The sequence below is a fragment of the Giraffa tippelskirchi genome, chromosome 5, assembly GCF_054371585.1.
Source record: "Giraffa tippelskirchi isolate mGirTip1 chromosome 5, T2T-mGirTip1v1.2.pri, whole genome shotgun sequence".
Lineage (NCBI taxonomy): Eukaryota > Metazoa > Chordata > Mammalia > Artiodactyla > Giraffidae > Giraffa > Giraffa tippelskirchi.
In genome coordinates, this window is record NC_137279.1 from 19,193,493 (window position 1) to 19,216,197 (window position 22,705).

The following is a 22,705-nucleotide window of genomic DNA, read 5'->3' on the forward strand; positions in this document are numbered from 1 at the left end:
ACCATCCCTACTGAGCTCAGGAGCATGTCCCCAGACTCTCTGGCCTTCCCTCCTTGGGTTGTCAGGGTCTCCTCAGGCCCTCAGAGCTGGGGACTTAACACAAACTACAGGGGGGACACCAGGGGCCTAGACAGTGAGGCTGGGGTGGGTGGGAACAGGTTGCTCCCCAGAGAGGCTTCCCACCATCGGCCGAAGGCTCCTTCCACCTCAAGGGGCAGCAGCAGCTACGCTTCAATCCCCTTTCCCAACACATGACACATCCCTCCTGGAATTGAGCTCTGATTGAGGCAAGAAAAGGGATGGGGGGGGGGGCATAGCAGAGGGAAGCCGGAAGGGAGAGGAAGCTGGCAGATCTCAGTGCAGAGAAAGGACACTCTGGGCGCTAAGAAGGGGGGCGTTCACTTTTCAATCCACGGCCCGCTGCCCCTTTCCCCAGGTAAAGCACGGAGGACCCTGCGGGGGTTTCTATTTCAAATTTCTCCTTTATTTTGGACATTTGCTTGGTTGTGACTCCAAGTTATCAAAGATGCAGGGCAAGAACTCTGTAGTGGGAGCAGTGAAGTGGAGAGAAAAGTCGGTGAGAGCAGGGGTCCCTGCCTCTCCGCTTTCTCTTTAGGGTACAGTTTGAAAAATGTCCGAACAGTGTTCCAGAGCACAGACTCAGCAGCTAAAAAGTACAGTGCGGTGGAGTGGGGTGATCTTCCTCTTCCACAGGCAAGGTCCTCGCAGCTGCTGGGAGGCCGGCGGGTAACCTCGAGGCTGTGCCCGGAGCAGTGTGGGGCGGTCGGGGTGGGGAGAGCCGTGGCCACCATCTCTCCAATGCCCCAAACTCAGATGTTGACTTGTGGGTTGATTGAGGCTGGGGGAGCTCTGGGAGGAGAGGGACTGTATGGAGATGCTTTTCACTCCAGGATCTCAATAGATGAGGGCCAAGAAACACTAAGAGTTGACTGGGTCTTGACTTCTCTGAAGGTGGGAGGTACTGGAATTTTGGGGGTGACGAAGGACAGCCCCTGATGTGGTTGTGTGGCTGTGGAATCCCAGGGCAGCAAGGCACTGGGGCTGGTCATCAGGAGGCAGCTAGGGTGGCCAGGCCCAGCAGCTCACATCAATGGGTGTGCTTAGCCCAGGAAGGGCTGGCAGTGGGATGGGTGTGGGGATGTTAAAGCCACTGTCCCTAAGCTGGTCCCTCTGGGCTCTCGGAGACAGAGCTGATTACCCCCACTGAGAGCTGCTTCCTAGTAGCAGAGAACTTGAAGTCACCCAGTAGGAGGGTCAAACAGGTTGGCTTTTTTCTGACGTTAAAATTGTTTCACCAGCTAATCTTGCAATGTACTGTGGTCTTGGATCCATCAACATGCATCCGTGTACACAGGATCGGGCAGTTGGAAAGTGTATCCAGCCCCCTGCCAGGACTGGGGCAAGAGAGGGAGAGTGGTCTGGCTGGCAGGACTTTTCGGGGAATCCTGGCTTCCTGGAGCACTAAAGGGCCCTCAGAGTCCATCTGGGCGAGTCCCATTTTCCTGGAGGAAATGGGGTCTCAGAGGAGATAAGGGACCGGTCCTCAGAGGACCCAGAGTAACCCAAGTGTGCCCAGGTCCTCTGGTTCTCAACCCAGTGAGCCTTCATTCCAGATTGAGATGCAAGGTGACAAGTGCCCAGAGGGATGCAAAGGTGTGGTGAATTCTCTTCCCCTTCACCCCTCTCCCAGCTGCACTCTCCCTTTCTCAGATGCAAAAATCAAAATTCAGCAAAAACCGGGCGAGGGGCCTGCTCCCTTCTTGTCCCACACACTGCAATGACTCAAGAGAGGCTGGGGGTTACTAATCCCCTTAAAAGAGGGGTGGGCAGCCACCCCTACGGCAACTGGGACACTCATCAGATGCAGCCACACAAACAGCGTAAGGCCACAGCTGAGTTATAGCTGGGATCTGGACTTGGGGTCGGAGCGACCCAGCAATAAACAGACCCTCGTTCAGAAATGGGGGTTGGGGCAGCAGAGAGAGGGCGGCCAGCATGGAATCTGAAGGCCGAGTCAAATCTGCACCCATCCTCGGAGCCAGCGCTGCCGTCCCTGGTGGAAAGACGGGGTCCTGGTCTGCAGCCTCACGGCTGGAAGCCCAAGTAGGACACCAGGTCTCTGGAGGAACGTCCACGTGGCAGAGTCATTCCACGGGAGACTCCGCAGGCGCTTCCTGTACCCACCAGCTGGCTGCTGTGGCCGCCACCCTGATCACTTGTCACTCCGGCTGTCTGGAGGCAGACTTCTTTCTACTTGGCACATCACTCTTCTGCTCTGCGGCTCCTGAAGGCGGCAGAGCTCTGGTGAGCGCTGGTGGTGATAGTGTGTGTGCATACACCTGGTGGTAACAGGCGTGTGTGTGTGTGTGTGTGCACACACTACGTGGTGACAGGCCTGTGTAGTGACAGATGTGTGTGTGTATACACCTGGGAATGCAGAGGTCCTTACTCAGTGTGGCAGACCAGGGCTCCAGACACCATCGGCAGGCTCTCCTTTGCTAAGCTACTCAAACTCTAGTAACAAAACTTGGAAAAGTTTCAACAGCCAGGACAGCTGGTTCCCAAGGCAGAGAAAGAGGATTTGTGGGGAGACAAGCCTAGACGTCCATGTTGGGTGCATTCCCTGCAAATAACCTTATGCCATGGCCTTTAAAGTCCAGTCACTATGTTCCATGAGGGTAGGGGCAAATACAAGCATGTTCAGGAAGTAACATCTGTGTTGGAACAGCTACAGGGACTACAGTCTCTAGGAAGCTGAAGTACAAAACTAGATTGTGAACTAGCTCTTGGATTCATTGCGGCAAGCAAGCCCTGAGAAAGCCCTTCAATCCTTCCCCACCCTTCTCGAGTTCTGCCAATGCCTCAGGTCTGGCCTCTCCCCTTGCCCTCGCCCCCCCACTTTCTCCTTTCATCCCCCAAGGACTCGGGAGACCTCCGGAGCCTTTGCTTAGCTTCCCCTGGTGCTCCTGCTCCTCTCTCAGAGGCTGGAAAAGCCAGGGGACAGCGGGAAGTGTGAGGGCTGTGGCCATGCTGGCCTGGCCAGAGGAAAGTCCCAACAGAGAAACCGGCCAGGCTGCCAACACGACCTGTCAGGCCCCCTTCCTCTGGGCCGTGGGGCCAGCCCCTGCCCTGGTTCTCAATGCCCTCGACACCCTAAATCCGGGTAAGCCTTCCACAATGGGGCAAGGAGAACCAGAAAAACTGAGAAGGTCCTTGCAGGCTGTGGGAGGGGTTGTCCGCTGTCCCCATTGATGATCCTGGGGGCGGGGCAGCAGTGTTGGTGTGTGTTGGGGGAGGTTGGGGGTGAAAGGGGTTACACATCTGTACTAATAGCCCTTGGATTGGTGAAGGCCTCGCGCCCAGAGCCTGGCCACGTCACCGGGTAACTCTGGGGTGCTGCCACTTGGAGAGATGGGGGTCCCCCCTCCTTGTAGTAGGTGGGAGCAAAGGAGAGCCTCTCGCCTCCGCCCCCATTGGGCACCATCTCAGCCGTCCGTATGTAAAAGGGGGAGCTGTATGGGGAGCAGACAGTGCAGTGGCCGGCTGCCACCCTGCACGGCTGGCCGCAGGGCTCGCCGGGGACAGGCGCCAGGCTGCCTCGGCCGTCCAGGGCCTGGGAGCTGCAGGCATTGCAGGTGGGGCCTCTGGGGTGTGTGGGCAGGTCATGCTCCTCCTCCTCTTCCTCGTCTGCATCCTCCGCTCCGCTCTTCTTGCAGCAGTAATACTGAGGGAAGAGACGGGAGGGCTGCCTGAGGGTGGGGTGCCCCTCTATGAGCAGACACCCGCGCCCCTGCTCTGCCAAGGACCCTGCACGGGGCCCTTGGTCAAGCCTGGAGACACAAGTCAACACCAGGCGCCCACGGTCCACAGTGAAGTCCTCCCGGCCCCACAAGATCAGTTCTTCTCGCTTCCTGCACCTACTTCCTGTGCATTAACTCCAGGTGGCTGCTGAGAGGCTTCCCAGGTGGAGCTAGGCGTAAAGAACCCACCCTGCCAATGCAGGAGACGTAAGAGATGTGGGTTCGATCGCTAGGTGGGAAAGATCTCCTGGAGAAGGAAATGGCACCCCACTCCAGTATTCTTGCCTGGAGAATCCCATGGGCAGAGGAGCCTGGTGGGCTACAGCCCATGGGGTTGCAAAGAGTCGGACACAACTGAAGCGACTTAGAACACACGTGGTTGAGAGAAGCGGAAGGCAGAGAGGAAGGGATAGACAGATTCTACTGAGCCCAGGCTGGGGTGCTGGGAGCTGCTTTCAGTCTCCTCACAGTGGTGTCCTTCCCACTACTCCTGAAATCTCAGACCTGCGAGAGACACCACACAAGGACCCGAGCTTTCCCAGCTCACTCCCTCGGGTGCCCAGAGTGTGCAGACTGTGAGGGAAAGCTCCCTGCTGACCATCCCGCAAGGTCCAGCCCCCTCGACTTAAGCCTCCCACTTTCCAGGCCGGGGAGGTGGTTTGCTGGCGGCCCGTGGCCCCGGGCCCCGGGCACTGACCTGGAGCCTACAGTAGCACAGGACGGCAATGATGCAGAGGAGGATGACCGTAGCTAGGATTCCGCCAGTGATCACAACCGTTCCCGCTGTCATCCGCCCGACGCCCCATCAAACTCTGCAAAGATGCGTGGGGAGAGGTGAGGGCAGCTGACCTTTCTCAGCTGGAGGCGTGGTGGTGGGGGGATCTGAGAGCAGGGAGGGCCCCAGTGACTGGGACGCCAGGAGCTTCCTGCAGACAGAGCGGCCAGGCCAGCCTAACCTGGGGGACTTACAGCTGTGGGAGGGAAGAGAGGCGGCAGAGAGCTGGCAGTGTAATTCTGCTCCCTGTTCCCATCCAGTTTCAAAGGTTCTTGCTGTCTTTCTGCTTTAATTCTCCTCTCCCCTCTCCCCACATCATGCTCAATCCCCCACCTAGGTCCTTCCCCTCCACCACCCCATGGGACCAAGACACAGAGAATAAATAGCTTCTGTTTCTGAGGGCTTAGCCTGTGTGAGACACTGTGCTGAGCATGCCCTGGTTATCTCAGTTAATCTTCAAAATCACCTTTCGAGATGGTTGTTAATTATCCCTGCTTCACTCACAATGAGCTGAGGCTCTGCTTGATCTGGCTGAGATTCCACCCAGCCTGGTTTATCCCCAATGGCCAGGCTCTTAATTACGCCCTCTGGGGGCACAAACACCCATGGTCCCCGAGCCTGTGACGTAGGTGGAAGGCACAGGGTCTGAGCCTCAGAGGTTCCACTTGGTTCTGCCCTGGCTCCAAATAATCCACATTTGGGTGGCATCTGTCCTCTCTTTCCAACTCATACGGGAAGCAAGGGCAAGGTGAGCTCAGAGGGAGCCGGCAGGCACATTCTGGCTCCTGGAAGGTTGGGGTGAGGCTGGGGAGACGGGTCCTGCTAAGGGGGGCTGGGTGGGGCAGAGGCATGCTCCAGATGTGAGGCTGTCTAAGGGCTTCAGGTCACTGAACAAAGATTCTCGACCCCCCCAGGCACACAAGGAACCAAGGCTGACTCTGCCAATGGAGCAGGAGGGTAGGAGGAGACTTGACATCTTGAGGATAGAATGACCGCAAGCACTTACGTTCATAAAGGGAACGGTGACCTGCAAGACAACAAAAGAAACGATGATGTTAGAAGAGTGTCATCCTGAAAAAGGCCCCAAGGGTTAGATTATTAGTCGCTGGGCTCCACCTCCCCTCACCTGGCTGTCCCACCTTGTGCTCCGTCATCAGTAGGCCCACTGGTCCCAGACCTGAGTCTCCAGCTTGCAGCTTGAACCCAATTATGACAGTCATTACCCTCTCTTCCAGTGGGCTCCCCTACCTCTGCCGACCTCTGAGTTACCGGTTCTACTGGAGCTGCCACGAAGGGTTTTACAGGTTGTCTCTCTCTCAAAGGGCAAGCAGGGGCTGGAACACCAGCTGCTCAGGAAGTCATGTGCCCCACTGTGTTCACCTGGGGAAGGGGCACCTTTCCTCACCCAGAGAGACCATCTGCTCCTCACCATTGTGCTCCTGGAGCCCAGCATGGACCCGGCACTGCTTCTAACTCACTCAAAGATGCTCACAGTGTGGTCTGTGGACCAGTCCAGGCAGCACCTGGGAGCTGGTTAGATACGTAGTATCTCAGGCCCCTCCACTGGCAAAAGAGTCAGAACGTGTGTTTTAACAAGGCCCTAGATGATTATCTGCATATTGGAGTTTGACAAGGTTGTGGTGCATTCCCCTAGGTGCCCAGAGTTTCTTCTTTTAAAATGTTTATTTATTGATAAATAAAGAAGCATTTGTTTTTAATGTTCAAAATAAATGTTAAACATTTATTTTAATAATAAATAAAAATAAATTTTTATTTTAAGCTGCGCTGGGTCTTCATTGCTGCACACGGGCTTTCTCTAGTTGTGGCGATGGAGGACTGTTTGTTGCGGTGCATAGGCTTTCACTGCCACGACTTCTCTTACTGCAGAGCATGGGCTCCAGGCACACGAGCTTCAGCTCAGTAGTTGTGGCACACAGGATTAGCTGCTCCATGGCATGTGAGATCTTCTTGGACCAGGGATGGAACCTGTGTCCCCTACATTGGCAGGTGGATTTTTAACCACGGGACTACCAGGGAAGTCCCTGCCCAGACTTTCAAATCCTTCAATTGTTTGGCTTCTTCCAGTCTCCTATTCTTCACACCAATTATGATTGTGTACCACATACCTGCACTGGTGCAATGGGTTCCTAAAGGATTTCACTGGTTTTGTCTTCACATCACCTACAGTCAGCCCTTCATCATCCCCCTGCACCCCTCTTTCTCCCGAGCCTTCCTGGAATTGCGTTGCCTGCAGGACACATTTATCTGGGTGCAGACTTTGAGGCTGAGCTTCAGTGGCTTTTCCCTCCCCAACTTCCTTGCATGCTCACCACCAATTTATCTTTCCCTTCTCATTACCCATTGTCCCCCCCTCCGCAGGAATCCTCTGCCCATCAGACAGTCCCAGTTCTTAAGATGCTTATTGCCTAGTGATGAAAAGACACTTAGCATACCTTATGAACCAGAGATGCCCAGACCAGGGGCTGTGAGAACAGAGGAGGGGGCAGCTACCTACTTGGGGAAAAGTTCCAGAGACTGTGTTGTGTTCCATGAATAGACTTCTAAAAGCTGTGTGGGGGCTTGTCCAGCAGACAAAGTGCAGAGGGTAGAATGCACAGTCCAGGAGTGTGGAAGAGCACAGAGGTAACACACAGTTCTCAGGAACTGTAAGGATCCAGGAAGGCTGGGGGTAGGCACGAAGCAGGAGAGGCTGTAAGGCAGACAAGGACCTGGGATTTAACTCTCATGGAGACCATGAGGGCTCCTGAAGGGTTTCAGTAGGGGAGACCATGATCTCACTTTCTCCATCTGTTTCAATTCTGCCCATTCTTCAGGGCTCTAAGAAGCCTTCCCCGACTGCCTCATCGAGATGCGATCTCTCTTTCTGCGCTTCTACTGTAACGCCTTTCCACGTGCCACTTTTCAAACCCTGTCTCAGTGCAAAGCTTGTCAACTTTTGTGTGAGAACATCTTGACTCCTGAGCTAAATTATGAGTCCTCTGGGGTCAGGAGTTGCATCTTATACTCTATCCTATCCTGCAGCATTATACATAGTGCCTGACACACAGTAGACACTTAATAAAAGTAATCACTTCCCCATACGGGCTTCCCTGTTGGCTCAGATGGTAAAGAATGTGCCTGCAATGCAGGAGACCTGAGTTCGATCCCTGGGTTGGGGAAGATTCCCTGGAGGAGGGTATGGCAACCCATTCCAGTATTCTTGCCTGGACAAGTCCATGCAGAGAGGAGCCTGGCGGGCTCCAGTCCATAGGGTCGCAGAATCGGACACAACTGAGCGACTAACACATACATACGCATCCTTCCCCATACAGTGTTTCTTTCACAGGCCTGGCAGTAATGACCCTGATCGACCACAAGAGGGCAGTGTATGCCTCCACTCCCGTCTCATCTGCAGTCAGAGCATCCTTGTTGGAAACCAGTTTGACTACCGAAATGTGTGGTGAGCCATGCTTCAGGGTCCACTGGGGCGTTTGCTGGGACGTGGGGTGGGAAGGTGAACCTCAGCCTTGGGAGGACTTATACACCATCACAACAACATCACGCCTGTCTCCTGCTTCACTGGCCTGCTCACCCCTGAGACCACTCAAGAGACAGGCCTAGCGACCTGAGGTTGGAGGCGGCAGCAGTGGCCCACTCTCCTGAAAGTCTTGGCCTTGTCCCCCGGGATATGCCCAGGCTGCTTTGGGAAGCAGGGAATTATGAAACCATACAGGAAGAGCGCACTTCCTTCTCTGGCCTCCATGCCTGGCCTCCCTCTTTCAGCACCGTGAAGGCTGCACAGCAGAAGTCGCCTGGAAAGAGGAGCACGGCACTACAGGCGGAACCATGGGGCTAAAGGCCCATTCAAAGCCCAAATGTGCCACTTAGCAGGCACCCCATCTTGGGAGCTGGCCTTCTTTTTCATTTGTAAAAGAGAGATTACGAACTTACTAGTATGACTGTGAATAAAATGATTCACATATACAATGGCCCCTTGTAAACTCTAAGATACCCTTCAAACATGGTTATCTGTGCAGAAAAGGGAGACCCAGACATTTTGTGACTGCTTAAGTCTGGCCTCACAGTCATAAACCAAGAAAGGATATGTAAAGTGCATGTGGTCAACTAGCCAGGTCCCCACCAGCCCCCAGGAGAGTCCAGTCCTGGTGGTGCCACTTAGCATTTAAGCTCTCCCCTCCACGAGTGTTTATGGTTTCAGGTGGGGTTATTTTCTCCTTGCAAATAGATGTAAATAATTACAATAACTCCCTGAACCTAAACAGCTTTCATTCTACCGCTTACAATAAGTCTGAAATGGCAACCCACTCCAGTATTCTTGCCTGGAAAATCCCATGGACAGAGGAGCCCGGTAGGCTACAGTCCATGGGGTCGCAAAGAGTCGGACACGACTGAGCGACTTCACTTTCTTTCTTTTTCTTTTCTCCTACATATGAATGCCTTCTGTTCTGAGAGCATGATCATTAAGTCCAATTTGTTCGTTAAATCCAACAAAGTTAGCCTAGGTACCCAACTAACACAACTGGCTATATAGTAGTGTACTGCAATAGGTTTACAATACTTTTCACACAAACAATATGTAAAAACAAACACAAAACATTTTTAATCTTAAACTACAGTACCTTGAAAAGTACAGTAGTAAACAGCTGGCATTCAGGGGCTGGCATTTAGGGAACAAGCAAGAAGAATTACTGACTGGAGGAGGGAAAGGAGATGGGAGATGGTAGAGCTGAAGGACTGTCAACAATAGGAGATGGAGGGCAAGCTACAATTTCACTCATGCCTCATGTTGATGGCACAGGTTCTGGTTCCTTGCTGGATTCAATTCTATCTGTTGTTCAGTCACTAAGTTGTGTCTGACTCTTTGCGACCCTATAGACTGCAGCACGCCAGGCTTCCCTGTCCTTCACTATCTCTTGGAGTTCGCTCAAACTCATGTCCATTGAGTCAGTGATGCCATCCAACCATCTCATTCTCTGTCACCTCTTCTTCTGCCCTCAGTCTTTCCCAGCATCAGGGTCTTTTCCAATGAGTCAGCTCTTCGAATCAGGTGGCCAAAGTATTGGAGCTTCAGCTTCAGCGTCAGCCCTTTCAATGACTATTCAGGGTTGACTTCCTTGCTTTCCAAGGGACTCTCAAAAGTCTTCTCCAGCACCACAGTGTGAAAGCATCAGTTCTTCAGCGCTCAGCCTTCTTTACGGTCTAACTCTCACATCTGAACATGACTACTGGAAAAACCATAGCTTTGACTATATGGACCTTTGTTGGCAGAGTGATGTCTCTGCTTTTTAATATGCTGTCTAGCTTGGTCATAGCTTTTCTTATAAGGAGCAAGCGTCTTTTAATTTCATGGCTGCAGTTACTGTCCAAGGTCATTTTGGAACCCAAGAAAATAAAGTCTGTCACTGTTCCCATTTTTCCCCTATTTGCTATAAAGTGATGGGACCGGATGCCATGATCTTTGTTTTTTGAATGTTGAGTTTTAAGCCAGCTTTTTCACTCTCCTCTTTCACCTTCATCAAGAGGTTCTTTAGTTCCTCTTCGCTTTCTGCCATTAGGGTGGTGTCATCTGCATATCTGAGGTTATTGATATTTCTCTCAGCAATCTTGATTCTAGCTTGTGCTTTATCCATCCCAGCATTTCTCATGATGTACTATGTGTATAAGTTAAATAAGCAGGGTGATAACATACAGCCTTGATGTATTCCTTGACCAATTTTGAACCAGTCTATTGTTCCTTGTCTGGTTGTAATTGTTGCTTCTTGACCTGCATACAGGTTTCTCAGGAGGCAGGTAAGGTGGTCTGGTATTCCCATCTCTTTAAGAATTTTCCACAGTTGGTTGTGATCCACACAGTCAAAGGCTTTAGTGTAGGCAAAGAAGCAGATGTTTTTCTGGAATTCCCTTGCTTTTTCTATGATCCAACAGATGTTGGCAATTTGATCTCCAGTTCCTCTGCCTTTTCTAAATCCAGCTTGTACATCTAGTTCTTAGTTCACATACTGTTGAAGCCTAGCCTGAAGGATTTTGAGCATAATAGTGTGTGAAATGAGCGAAATTGTGTGGTAGTTTGAACATTCTTTGGCATTGCCCTTCTTTGGGATCGGAATGAAAACTGACATTTTCCAAGCCTGTGGCCACTGCTGAGTTTTCCACATTTGCTGGCATATTGAGTGCGGCACTTTAACAGCATCATGATGGTTTGCCTAACGTCATATAATAGCAAGTGTCTGAGTCAGGACTGAAGGGCCAGTGCTATGGAGTTTCTGCCACATCTCTTGCCTGATTAATTTCCCGAGGCTTTGAGAAGAAGGTCCCTACGTACCCTCGCAGGGCCTGGACAGAATGGATTCAGTGGGGACCAACTCAGGGGCTGAGGGCAGCCAAAGAGAACAAAAGCTGTTGCCAGCTGCAGAGCCCTGGGCCCGCCCTCTGTGACCAGGACTTTCTGGAGCTCCCTCTCCACCAGCACCTCTCTCCACCCAGGATCCAGGTACCTTCTTGTGTGCCTCATACTTACGTGAACCAGATGGACCAGTGACAGCCCAGTCACGCCGGCTGTGCCTGAGCAGACAGCAGCTGGGGGCGCATCATGGCCAAGGGCATCAGTTCCTGCCAGAGAAGGGAGGGAAAGAAGGTCAGTGAGAGCTGGAGGGGGAGGCTGAGAGGGCAGACAGGCGTGTACCCTGGTTGCGACCCCAGGACTCTGGAGTGGACACCCTCAAGGAGGCTTGTTTCCTGACCTCCATGACTGCCTTGGTCTGAGGTCCCCCCAGCCTGAGAACCTAGGCTCAGACCTCTAAAGCCACATCCTATCCCGTCCTTGTTTCCTTCCTTCAGCATCACTGCCTGGAACCCTCTGCCTGACACAGCATCAGGACAAGAGCAACCTCCTGCTCTGGGAAGCGAGGCTCAATGGGAGAAGAGAGTCCAGCTCCTCTCTCATGCTCCTGCTGGAGAATGCTGCCCTGTCCCCTGGTGGACATGTCCCTTTTGGCTGCATAGCCGATCCCTCTCACTCTGGCCCCATATACTTCTTTCCCATGCCCTTACCCCATTCTTTCCTGGAACTGTCTGTATTCCCAGTGCCCAGAGCTGCTCACACCTTCCTCTTACTCCACTACCCCGATTCCTCAGGCCAACATGCCAACCAGACACTTGGATGGATAAGTTCATGCTGATGGAGGTGGAGGAGGTGAGACCCACCGAGGAATCCAGTGTAGGCAAATTATTGGGCATCCCTTCAAGCCAAAATTCTTTATCCACTCAACCTCATTTAGAGGAGCATCTGGGCCCAACCTAGGAATGGGGTGTTGGGGGCGGTAGGGAGAGGAAGGGCGCCCCCCCGATGGTGATGCTGGGCTGCTACTCACTGTCCCAAGGAGAACCTGCTACTCTGGGTGTGTGTTTTTATTAGGGAGGGAACCTAATCACGAATGGGCCACCTTCCACAGGGACAGGGCTGACAATCTCCAGGATCTCTGGCTCAGCCGGAAACTGGAGGTCAAAGCACAGACATTTTCATGCCTCAAGGACCGGCACCCCTCTGAGTTCAGCAGGTCTCAGGAATAGAGCTTCCAGAGAAGTTGAGAAGGCAGATGGTCACCTGCAGAGGTGCTCCATCCTCGCCTTCACCTCCTTCTAGATCTAGGCCTTAACAATGTCTTCAGTGCCTGCCTTAGATGTTCTGGACACTCAGGCTTTCTCTTCTAAAAGATGTTCTTACTCGTATGAAAATGTTTATCATATGTAGCTGGATGTCAGAGTGGGACTCTTCCCACCTAAGTGTTGATTGAGATGCCAATGGGTTGACATCAGAAGACTAAAGTGAGTTTGGAATAGGTCCCTCCTCCCTGGCCACGTGCAGGGAAATATACAAGGGGATGCAAATCTGCTTCAGGATTCATGTTGTTGTTCAGTCGCTAAGTCATGCCAGACTCTTTGTGACCCCATGGGCTGCAGCATACCAAGCTTCCCTGTCCTTCACTATCTCCTGGAGTTTGCTCAGATTCATGTTGATTGAGTCAGGATTCATGAGTGCTTTGTAAAAGAGAGATGGGTCAATAATCTGGTGAAGATTTGGTGAGGAAGATTTCCTTGGCAAGAGCTATTGCTGAGCCGTGAATCTCTCCCTCCAACCAGCAAAAGAGATGGGAGGGCCACGAAACTGGCAGGGCTCGTTGTCTTGAGTCCTGCCCAATAGTGCCACCTGGAGGCGTGAGAAGACCTCAGTTGAGGAGGCCACAGGTGGCCTCCAGATACCCCAGGGGCTGAGCAAGGAGTTGCCAAGAAGGCCAGGAATAGAGATGATGTGTTTGCCTGGGTTAAGGGCCCATCAGGGAACCTCAGAAGAACCCCAGAAAGCATTCACAAAAGCAGGAACGAGTCTAAAGCTACTCTCTCTGCTCTGTAACCAGTAAGAATTCTCCATTTCACAGCAGCTCTCAAGGATAATGGGAGGGAGGGTTTGAGCAGGGGGAATGTAGACAGCAAGGGATTTTGCCCAATGCCCCAACTGCAGTGGATCCAAACTGGAGGATAGGAGAAGAGTAATGCTGTTGGATGGGGAGTATTTTGATTACCACTCATGACTGACACTCTAATTTCTGAGTTGAAACTGTGTCTACAACTTAGGGTGACCATGAGACTATCACCTACGAGGGAAAGAAAAAGCAATGGGCCTGGCATGAGTTTTACTCTAGGGGCAGGGGCAGATTTCTCCCACTGGATACATTTTAAACTAAAGGGATACTTGATCGTACACCATGATCAAGTGGGATTTATCCCAAGGTTGCAAGGATTCGTCAATATACATAAATCAATCAGAGTGATACATGACATTAACAAACTGAATAATAAAAACCATACAATCATCTCAGTATATGTAGAAAATTTCTGACAAAATTCAACACCCATTTATGATTAAAATTCTCCAGAAAGTGGGCACAGAGGGAACATATCTCAACATAGTAAAAGCTATATATGACAAACCCATAACTAACATTATTCTCAAGGGTGGAAAACTGAAAGCATTTCCTCTAAGATTAGGAACAAGACAAGGATATCCACTCTTACCACTTTTATTCAACATGGTTTTGGAAGTCCTAGACACAGCAATCAGAGAAGAAAAAGAAATAAAAGAAATTCAAATTGGAAAAGAAGAAGTAAAACTGTCACTGTTTGCAGATGATGTGATACTATATATAGAAAATCCTAAAGATGCTACAAGAAAACTACTAGAGCTCATCTATGAATTCGGTACAGTTGCAGGTTACAAACTTAATACACAGAAATCTATTGCATTTCTATACACTAAAAATGAAAGATGAAAAGGAGAAATTCAAGAAACAATTCCGTTTACCAGGCATCAAAAACAATAAAATACCTAGAAATAGAGCTACCTAAGGAGACAAAAGACCTGTACTCTGAAAACTATAAGACACTGATGAAAGAAATAAAAGATGACACAAACAGATGTAGAAATATACCATGTTCTGGGATTGGATGGATTAATACTGTGAAAATGATTATACTATACCAAAGCAATCAACAGATTCAATGCAATCCCTATCAAATTACCAATAGCATTTTTCACAGAATTAGAACAAAAGAATTTTACAGTTTGTATGGAAACACAATAGAAGACCCCGAATACCCAAAATAATCTTAAGAAGGAAAAATGGAGCTGGAGGAATCAGCCTCCCAGATTTCAGGCTATACTGTAAGCTACAGTAATCAACAGTATGATGCAGGCACAAAAACAGAAATTAGATCAATAGGACAGAATAGAAAGTCCAGAGATAAACCCATGCACCTATGGTCACCTAATCTATGACAAAGGAGTCAAGACTATACAATGGAGAGAAAACAGTCTCTTCAACAAGTGGTACTGGGAAAACTGGCCAGCTACAAATGAAAGAATGAAACTAGAATACTCTCTAATACCATACACAAAATAAACTCAAAATGGATTAAAGATCTAAATGTAAGGCCGGAACTATAAAGCTCTTAGAGGGAAACATAGGCAGAACACTCTTTGACATAAATCGCAGCAAGATCTTTTTTGATCCACTTCCTAGAGTAATGAAAATAAAAGCAAAAATAAATAAATGGGATCTAATTAAATTGAAAAGCTTTTGCACAGCAAAGGAAACCATAAACAAAATGAAAAGACAACCCACAGAATAGGAGAAAATATCTGCAAACGAACTGACCAACAGGGATTAATCTCCAAAATATACAAACAGCTCATGCAACTCAGTATCAAAAAAACAACACAATCAAAAAGTGGGCAGTATTTATGTATGGTTGAAACCAACACAAATATTATAAAGCAATTGTCCTCCAATTAAAATTAAATAAATTTTTGAAAAATGGGCAGAAGATCTAAATATACATTTCTCTAAAGAAGATATACAAAAAGGCTGAAAATCACATGAAAAGATGTTCAACATCCTAATTATTAGAGAAATGCAAATCAAAACTATCATCTCACATAAATTAGAATGGCCATTATCAAAAAATCTACAAATGATAAATGCTGGAGAGGGTGTGGAGAAATGGGAACCCTCCTACACTGTTGGTAGGAATGTAAATTCATATAGCCATTATGGAGAACAATATGGAGAGTATTAAAACTCTAAAAACAGAACTATCACATGACCCAGCAATCCCACTCCTGGGCATATACCCAGAGAAAAGACATAATTCAAAAAGATACATGCACTGCTATGTTCATAGCAGCACTATTCACAATAGCCAAGACACGGAAACAACTAATTGTCCATCAACAGAGGAATGGATAAAGATGTAGTACATACATGTAATGGGATATTACTCAGTCATTTGTTGTTGTTATTTAGTCACTAAGTCGTGTCTGACTCTGTGAGACTCTATGGGGTCCACCAGGCTCCTCTGTTCATGGGGTTTCCTAGGCAAGAATACTGGAGTGAGTTGCCATTTCCTTCTCCAGGGGATCTTCCTGATTGAACCCATGTCTTCTGCTTGGCAGGCAGATTATTTTTTTACCACTAAGTCACCTGGGAAGCCCTTACTCAGCCATAGAAAAGAACAAAATAATGCCACTTACAGTAACATAGATAGACCTAGAGATTGTCATAGAGTGAAGTAAGTTAGACATGGAAAGACAAATATCATATCATGTTGTTTATATATATGATTTTTTAAAAGAGTACATACAAATGAATTTAATTACAAAACAGAAGTAGGGTCACAAATGTAGAAAACAAATTTATGGTCACCAGGGGATGTGTGGGGAGGATAAACTGGAAATTGGGATTAACATATATACAGTCCTATATATAAAATAGATAGCTAATAAGAACACGTTGTATAGCATAGGGAACTCTACTTAATACTCTGTAATGAACTACATGGGAAAAGAATCTAAAGACCCTGTGCTGGGAAAGACTGAAAGCAAAAGAAAGGGGCGGCAGAAGATGAGATGGTTGGATAGCATCACCAACTCAACGGACATGTTGCTGTTGTTATTCAGTCACAAAATCGTGTCCAACTCTTTGCAAACTGCAGCACACCAGGCTTCCCTGTCCTTCACTGTCCTGAGCAAACCCCGGAAGATAGTGGACGACAGGAGAGTCTGGCATGCTGTAGTCCAAGGCATTACAAAGAGTTGGACACGATTTAGTGACTGAACAATAACAACAACAAATAACTGATTCACTTTGCGGTACAGCAGGAACTAACACAACATCGTAAATCAACAACATGCCAACAGAAATTTTTAAAAAAATTAAGTGATAGGCCTTCAGTAGATTTTGATCAATGAGACAAAACACAAGTTACACACTAGGAGAAATGATAGTGGAATATGCTGCAAACGTAAGGAAACTAAAGTGTATTAAAAACAACTTTATGCCAATAATCTAAAAATATAGATGAAATGAATACATTTATGGAATAATGTAACCTACCAATATTTCTTCAAGAAGAAGTAAATTACTTGAAAGATCTTATAATGTGAAGAAATCAAATCATCAAAAGTTGACTTTCAAAATAAAGAAGAAAAAAGAAAACACGTAGGCCCAGAGAGCTTCACCAGAAACACCTACCAAACATTTAATAAAGAAATCATCCTATCTTACACAAAGCATTCCAAGAACAGAAAAAGAAGAAACACTCTAAGTCACTTACTATCCCTTTTCACTAGCAACAAACAGAAAACGTAATTTTAAAGACATCATATAAAATAATGATAAAATGATTAAGTCCTAGGTGTATATGATCCCCTGGAGTAGAAAATGGCAACCCATTCCAGTATTCTTAACTAGGAAATTCCATGGACAGAAGAGCCTGGCAGGCTACAGTCCATGAGGGTTTCAAAGAGTCGGACACAACCGAGAACACACACACATATAATGCAAGCTATTTAGGAGACAACAGAGGACGAGATGGTTGGAGGCATCACTGACTCAATGGATATGACTTTCAGCGAGCTCCAGGAGATGGTGAAAGACAGGGAAGCTTGGCGTACTGCAGTCCATGGGGGTTGCCAAGAGCTGGACACAACTGAGCAACTGAACAACAACAATATAGGGATTTTTTTTAGAAATCTTTAAAATTTTACTGAAAGACTTAAAGATTCCTAAATAAATGGAGGGGTATACTAAAAAGATAAAAATAAAATAAAAAGTAAAGGGATATTTGAAGAAAAAACTCAAAGTTGCTTTTTGGGCACAAATCATGCAACATGCTTGCTTAACCAGTTACTTTATAGAAAAATGGTCCATGGAAACGGAAGAACTCTAAGATTTGCCCCAACATCTTTACTTCTCTAGTAGAAGAAATCAAGTTCAGAGGGGACAAATGACTTACTTAACCACACACAGCAAGATAGAGATCGAGCTGGAGAGGCACTGGGAGCAGAGCCTCCTGGCCCCTGCTGTCTCTCCTCCCAGCACATCTGCCCTTATCTCACCAGGAGCTAAGGTGTCCCTAAAGCTGGGTTTCTCACATTGGCTTGATGGCAACAATCCACCTGAGCCACACATTAAGGCAGAGACTCCAGACCTCCTGAAGCAGCATCTCCAGAGAAGAGGCCCAGAATCTGCGTCTTTAACAGGTTTGAATCTTGCCATCTGGCCCTTTTGGGAAAAGATGCAGGAATGAAGGTCTTTGGGAGGATTTCAGGCTGGAGGCAGCAGGGGAGGTGGGTGACCTTGCGGAGCCTGTGGCATCATCTGCTGCCCATAACAAGGCTGGATCTGGATTCTGTGTCCTCAGGGCAAACAGGCCAGAAGGAAGACGAGGGGAGTGTGAGGAGAATCAAAGGTAACACGGTGTCTCTGGGTGGGATGGAGCCAATAGAGGTCGGGATGGGGAACCTTAAGGCCATTCTTCTAGTGAAGGCTGGGGGAACATTAAAAGCCACCCTGATCCGATCTCATTTACAAAGCAGAAATAAGAGATGCAGACGTAGAGAACAAATAAATGTATGGATACCAAGGGGGAAAGAAGGGGTGGGACAGATTGGGAGATTAGGATTGACGCATACACATGACCACGTAAAAAAAAGGTAACTAATGAGAACCTCCTGTATACAGCACAGGGAACTCTACTCAGTGCTCTGTGGTGACTTAAGTGGGAAGGAAATCCAAAAAAGGGGGGATATATGTAAACATATAGCTGATTCACTTGGCTGTACAGTAGAAACTAACATTGCAAAGCAACTCTACTAAAAAAAAAAAATAGCCTCCCTGATAGAATGTGTCGGAAATGGGTTTCCCAGTCCCCATAAGACCAGGGGTCTGTGCTCTCTCTGAAGGACCCCTGCCCTCAGTGACTTCAGCACCCAGAGGCAGGGTCATCTCCCTCACCGCCTGGACCAACAGTGACAGGAAACTCCTGCCACAGCTGGCACCAGCACATGTAATTAACGATCAGCTGCCCCCTGCACCCTGCTTGGCCCCCTTTGGAGCACAAGTTAATTGAGCAGGGCCTAAGCACCGGCTGATCTCAATTTCTTCTGATGCAATTAAGCCTTCTCCAGTCATTTATTAACTCATGAAATTGACACAGCAGGTTAGCAGCTCCTAAGAAGAACAGTTTTTTTTCCCCTCGTTCGCTGTCTCCTCAGACATCAATGCCCTGACATGGCTGGCGGAGGGAATCAGACAAAGGGGCTCCTTTTACTCTGATTGTGTTTATGGCCATTATCAAGCCCTGACTCCCGAGATGAGGGTGGGAAGACTTGGTGGTCAGATTGGTGCCTTTGCCCCAGAGGAGGTACCCCAGCAGCAGAGAGGGGTGTGCTGTTTGAGTAGGGGCCTCTCTGAAAGATACAGGGAAACTCAGCAAATCATCAAGGGAAAAGAGAACCTCAATATAATAATGATAGTAAACAGGCAGTTTATAAAATAGAATCAAAAGGCTAATAAGAAAATGAAGAGATGCCCAGACTCAACATAATCTAGGAAATGCAAATGGAAACCATAGTGAGCTATCCCTCTACACTGGTAGACTAGCAAAAATTGGTGGGGATTTAGGAGCACTGCTGGTGGGGTGTAGTTATAACAGCTGTTGAGGGAGAGACTTGCCACTACTTGGTCATATTAAGTTCAGACCCCATGAGACAGCAACTCTGCTCCTGGGTCTCTGTCCCCCAAATTTCTCAATATATCCAGATGGAGCCATGTGTGAAGCTGTTCATCCCTGTGTTTTTTATGGTGGCAGAGAAATGGAAGCAAACTCAGTGATCATCACTGGAGAGCGGAGAGGTAAAGTCAGGTAGACATACACCTCAGAGGAAAATGCAACTGCCGAGAGCAATGGACCAAGCGGACCACAGTAACACAGAGCAGCAGGAATAAATGTTAGCAGCGGGCTAGGTTAAAAAAAAACACAAACAGAATTAGATGTATAAAGATGCATAACACTGCCTATATAAATTAAAAATACAAGCACATAGACCAACAATTTACATTTTCAAGAACATATACTGGGACTTCCCTGGTGGCCCAGCAACCAGGTTAAGAATCCTCCTGCCAATGCAGGGGACACCTGGTCCTGGAAGAACCCACATGTCGTGGGGCAACTAAGCCCATCTGCCACAACTACTGAAGCCCTCAGGCCCCAGAGCCTGTGCCCCACAAGAGAAGCCACCACAATGAGAAGCTTGCACACTGAGACTACAGACCAGCCCCTGCTCACCACAACTAGAGAAAAACCTGAGCAGCAATGAAGGCCCAGCATAGCCAAAAATAAACAAATCAAACTGAAAAAAAAAAGATCCCCAAATCACCAAACTATGCTTAAAAAAAAAGAACACATACCAAAACAAAAACAACAACCCCCTCACCCAATTTCATAGATAACAGAGAACAGGTTGGTGGTTGCCAGAGGTAGGGAGTGGAGGTGGGAGAAATGGGTGAAGAGGGTCAAAAGATACAAACTTCCAGTTATAAAATAAATAAATAAGTCGTGAAGAAATAACGTACAGCATGGTGACTATAGTTAATAATACTCTATTGTACATTTGAAAGTTGCCACGAGAGTAGACCTTAAAAGTTCTCTTCACAAGAAAAACATTTTTTGGCCACTGGTCATGGGTGATAAGTAGACTTATTGTGGTGATCATTTTGCAATGTATACAAATATGAAATTACTCTGTGGTATACCTGAAATCAATACACTGTTATCTGTCAATTTTACCTCAATAAGTAAAACAAAATCCAAAATACATACCCCCAAATGTATATGCATTAAACGTGTTAGAATGCCTGACTGTGGAATGAGGATAATGAAAACAGGAATAAGAATAAAAGAGAAAAAAAAATAATAGAGAAGAGGGGCCTTGGCCAGACCAGTGATGCATCATATTGTGGACTCTCTGAGAAGTAACACTGAGGAGTATAATTAACTTAATCTTCTACATCTGAGGTCCAACCCAAACAAAAAGGAAAGGGGTCTCTCACCACCCCCAGGAGGCCCTCCATGCTGCACACTTCTATCTGACCTTCCTATCTGTTCTCAGGTAATTGCATTGTTGCCACACTGGGGTCAAGTGGGTGTATTTTGTTTTCTTCTTAAATGACAGACCATTTAAGGCCATTGGAATCTTGTGTCTTCATAAAGCTCCACTCCAGTGTTCTGCACACTTTAGACTGTGGGATGGCAGATCTAATGGGGAAGCTGCTTTGCATGCAAAGCGTGGGCTGCTTTGTGCAGCTGACACTTGTCCCTGCGGCTCTTGGGGTCAGGATTCCCGATTATGGGCCTGTTCTCTCTGCTTCAGAGAGATGACTGTGGAGGTCAGCAAGCGTGTTAAAGGCTTGGTTCACCTTGGACTCGACTCTCTTTCCCTTTCTGCCTTTCAAAACAACATTCATTACTTCTGACAGAGTTTTTCTGTGTGCATCTTGTTTGATGTTCAGACATGGCAGTTTTTTTCTCTTATTTCACAGAAAACATAAAGCTCAGAAAAGCAAAGTGGCTCAGGCAAGGTCACACAGCTATTTTGGGGAGAGCCAGGACACCCTGCCCTCACTATTCTTCCATGACCAGCGTAGTTCTTGCTCTGCAAGGAACACATGCCCTGTGCCATGGTCCCATCTTCATGTCACACCACCTCTTCTGAATCCACGTTCTATTTCCTGACTTACCACTCACAGGAGGGGCAGGGGCACCATGGCCTGTGTGTTGGGAAGATGCTTTGGTCTGTATGGTTCACTTGGATTTCTCTCCATCTGTATTTGATCTCTACTGGCATTTGGGAGGTGTTCCGAGATCCCTAGGTAGCAGTTCTCCAGCCCGCTGACTATGAACAGGCTTGTTAGGAAAGGCAGAAGCATCTGTGGGGTTTGTTTCTCCTTGCTGGAAAGATGTCAGCAGCCTGGAAGGGATCCAGGTAAGAACCCAGGCCACTGAAGGGATGTAGAGTTTGAGGCCAGATGGCGATAAGGAGGGGCAAGGCGTTAGGCTAACAGGTGGTCCAGAAGGAGCTAACCCGAGAGGGACGGGTCTCAGGACCATAGAGTCATCTAACTCAGAGTAGCAGGTAGGGGGACGCATGCTCAAGGTGTCCAAGGGGACAGATGTGAAGTAATGGGATAGAAGGAGACCAAGGAAATTGAGACCAAATCAAGGCAAATCTCACAGGACACAAACAAATGTAACAGGGACACTTGAAATCTGTCAACCTACATTGCGCAGGGAGGCTTGGGGAGCATTACGGAGCTGCCCCCTCTCCTGGCTCGAGCCTAGAGACCTGGCCTATTCATGCTGCCAATTGGGTCTGACTGGACCAAGGTGAGGATACAGCAAGGATGGGACGAGGCAGCTTCTGAGTTTGGGGGCCTTAACAATAGCACCAGGATTTATTCAGGATACTTAATCACTTCAATGAGAATATTCTAAAATGGGCAAAAGGGTGCAGAGGAGGACTTCCCTGGTGGCCCAGGGGTTAAAAATCCACCTGCCAATGCAGGGGACATAGGTTCGATCCCTGGTTTGGGATGATCCCATATGCTGCAGAGCAACTGAGGACCATGTGCCACAGCTACTGATCCCACACTCTAGAGCCCCTGAGCCTTTACTACTGAATCCTGTGTGCCTAGAGCCTGTGCTCCACAGCAAGAGAAGCCACTGCAATGAGAAGCCCATGCACCGCAACTAAAGAGTAGCCCCTTTTCACTGTAACTATAGAAAGCCCAGACACAGCAACAAAGATCTAGAACAACCAAATAAAAAAGAAACCATATATATATATGTAATATATATATATATATACATATATATATATATTTAAAGCCCATTTGCAGGTGATAAAGCAATGGAGGCAGCAGGCCTTTTGCTACCTGTGCAGGTGGGGCAACACTTCATGGAAACCATGGGAGAGCTCCTGGTAGAATCCTGTGGGCTTAGTGAGCAGAATGGGAAATTCACATCCAAATATGCCTCCTATTCTTAATAGTTCACACACACACACACACACACACACACTCAAGTCAACTGCATGCCACAATATATATGGTTCCTATTTCATATTCTGGGTTTGCTAATTCTCAAGTAATTCTTTGGGTGTCTTTGTGAAGTTCCATTAAACTTTTCTATAAAT

The 22,705-nt window shown here is 47.9% G+C and overlaps 1 protein-coding gene and 1 long non-coding RNA gene across 13 annotated transcripts in view; one reads left to right on the forward strand and one right to left on the reverse strand.

Annotated features, from left to right (window-relative positions):
* Positions 1-462: 462 nt before the first annotated feature.
* The window catches only part of LOC145504679 (protein FAM163A), a 110,711-nt gene continuing 88,468 nt past the window's right edge, over positions 463-22,705 (reverse strand). For 3 of the 12 annotated variants that reach the window (XM_081485915.1, XM_081485918.1, XM_081485920.1), the window contains 4 exons: positions 11,135-11,226; positions 5,603-5,623; positions 4,519-4,633; positions 463-3,745 (listed from right to left, as the gene is read on the reverse strand). In XM_081485915.1, coding sequence (XP_081342041.1) covers positions 3,335-3,745; positions 4,519-4,611 — 504 coding nt within the window. In that variant the 5' untranslated portion in view covers positions 4,612-4,633; positions 5,603-5,623; positions 11,135-11,226 and the 3' untranslated portion in view covers positions 463-3,334. Of the gene's footprint in view, positions 3,746-4,518; positions 4,666-5,602; positions 5,624-11,111; positions 11,227-22,705 lie in introns of all 12 variants that reach the window. The other 9 variants (XM_081485914.1, XM_081485917.1, XM_081485922.1 and 6 more) reach the window with 3 other exon arrangements.
* Positions 4,467-6,327, forward strand: LOC145504682 (uncharacterized). Its single transcript, XR_014052392.1, has 2 exons — positions 4,467-4,655; positions 5,511-6,327. It is a non-coding gene; the product is annotated as an uncharacterized LOC145504682 (long non-coding RNA).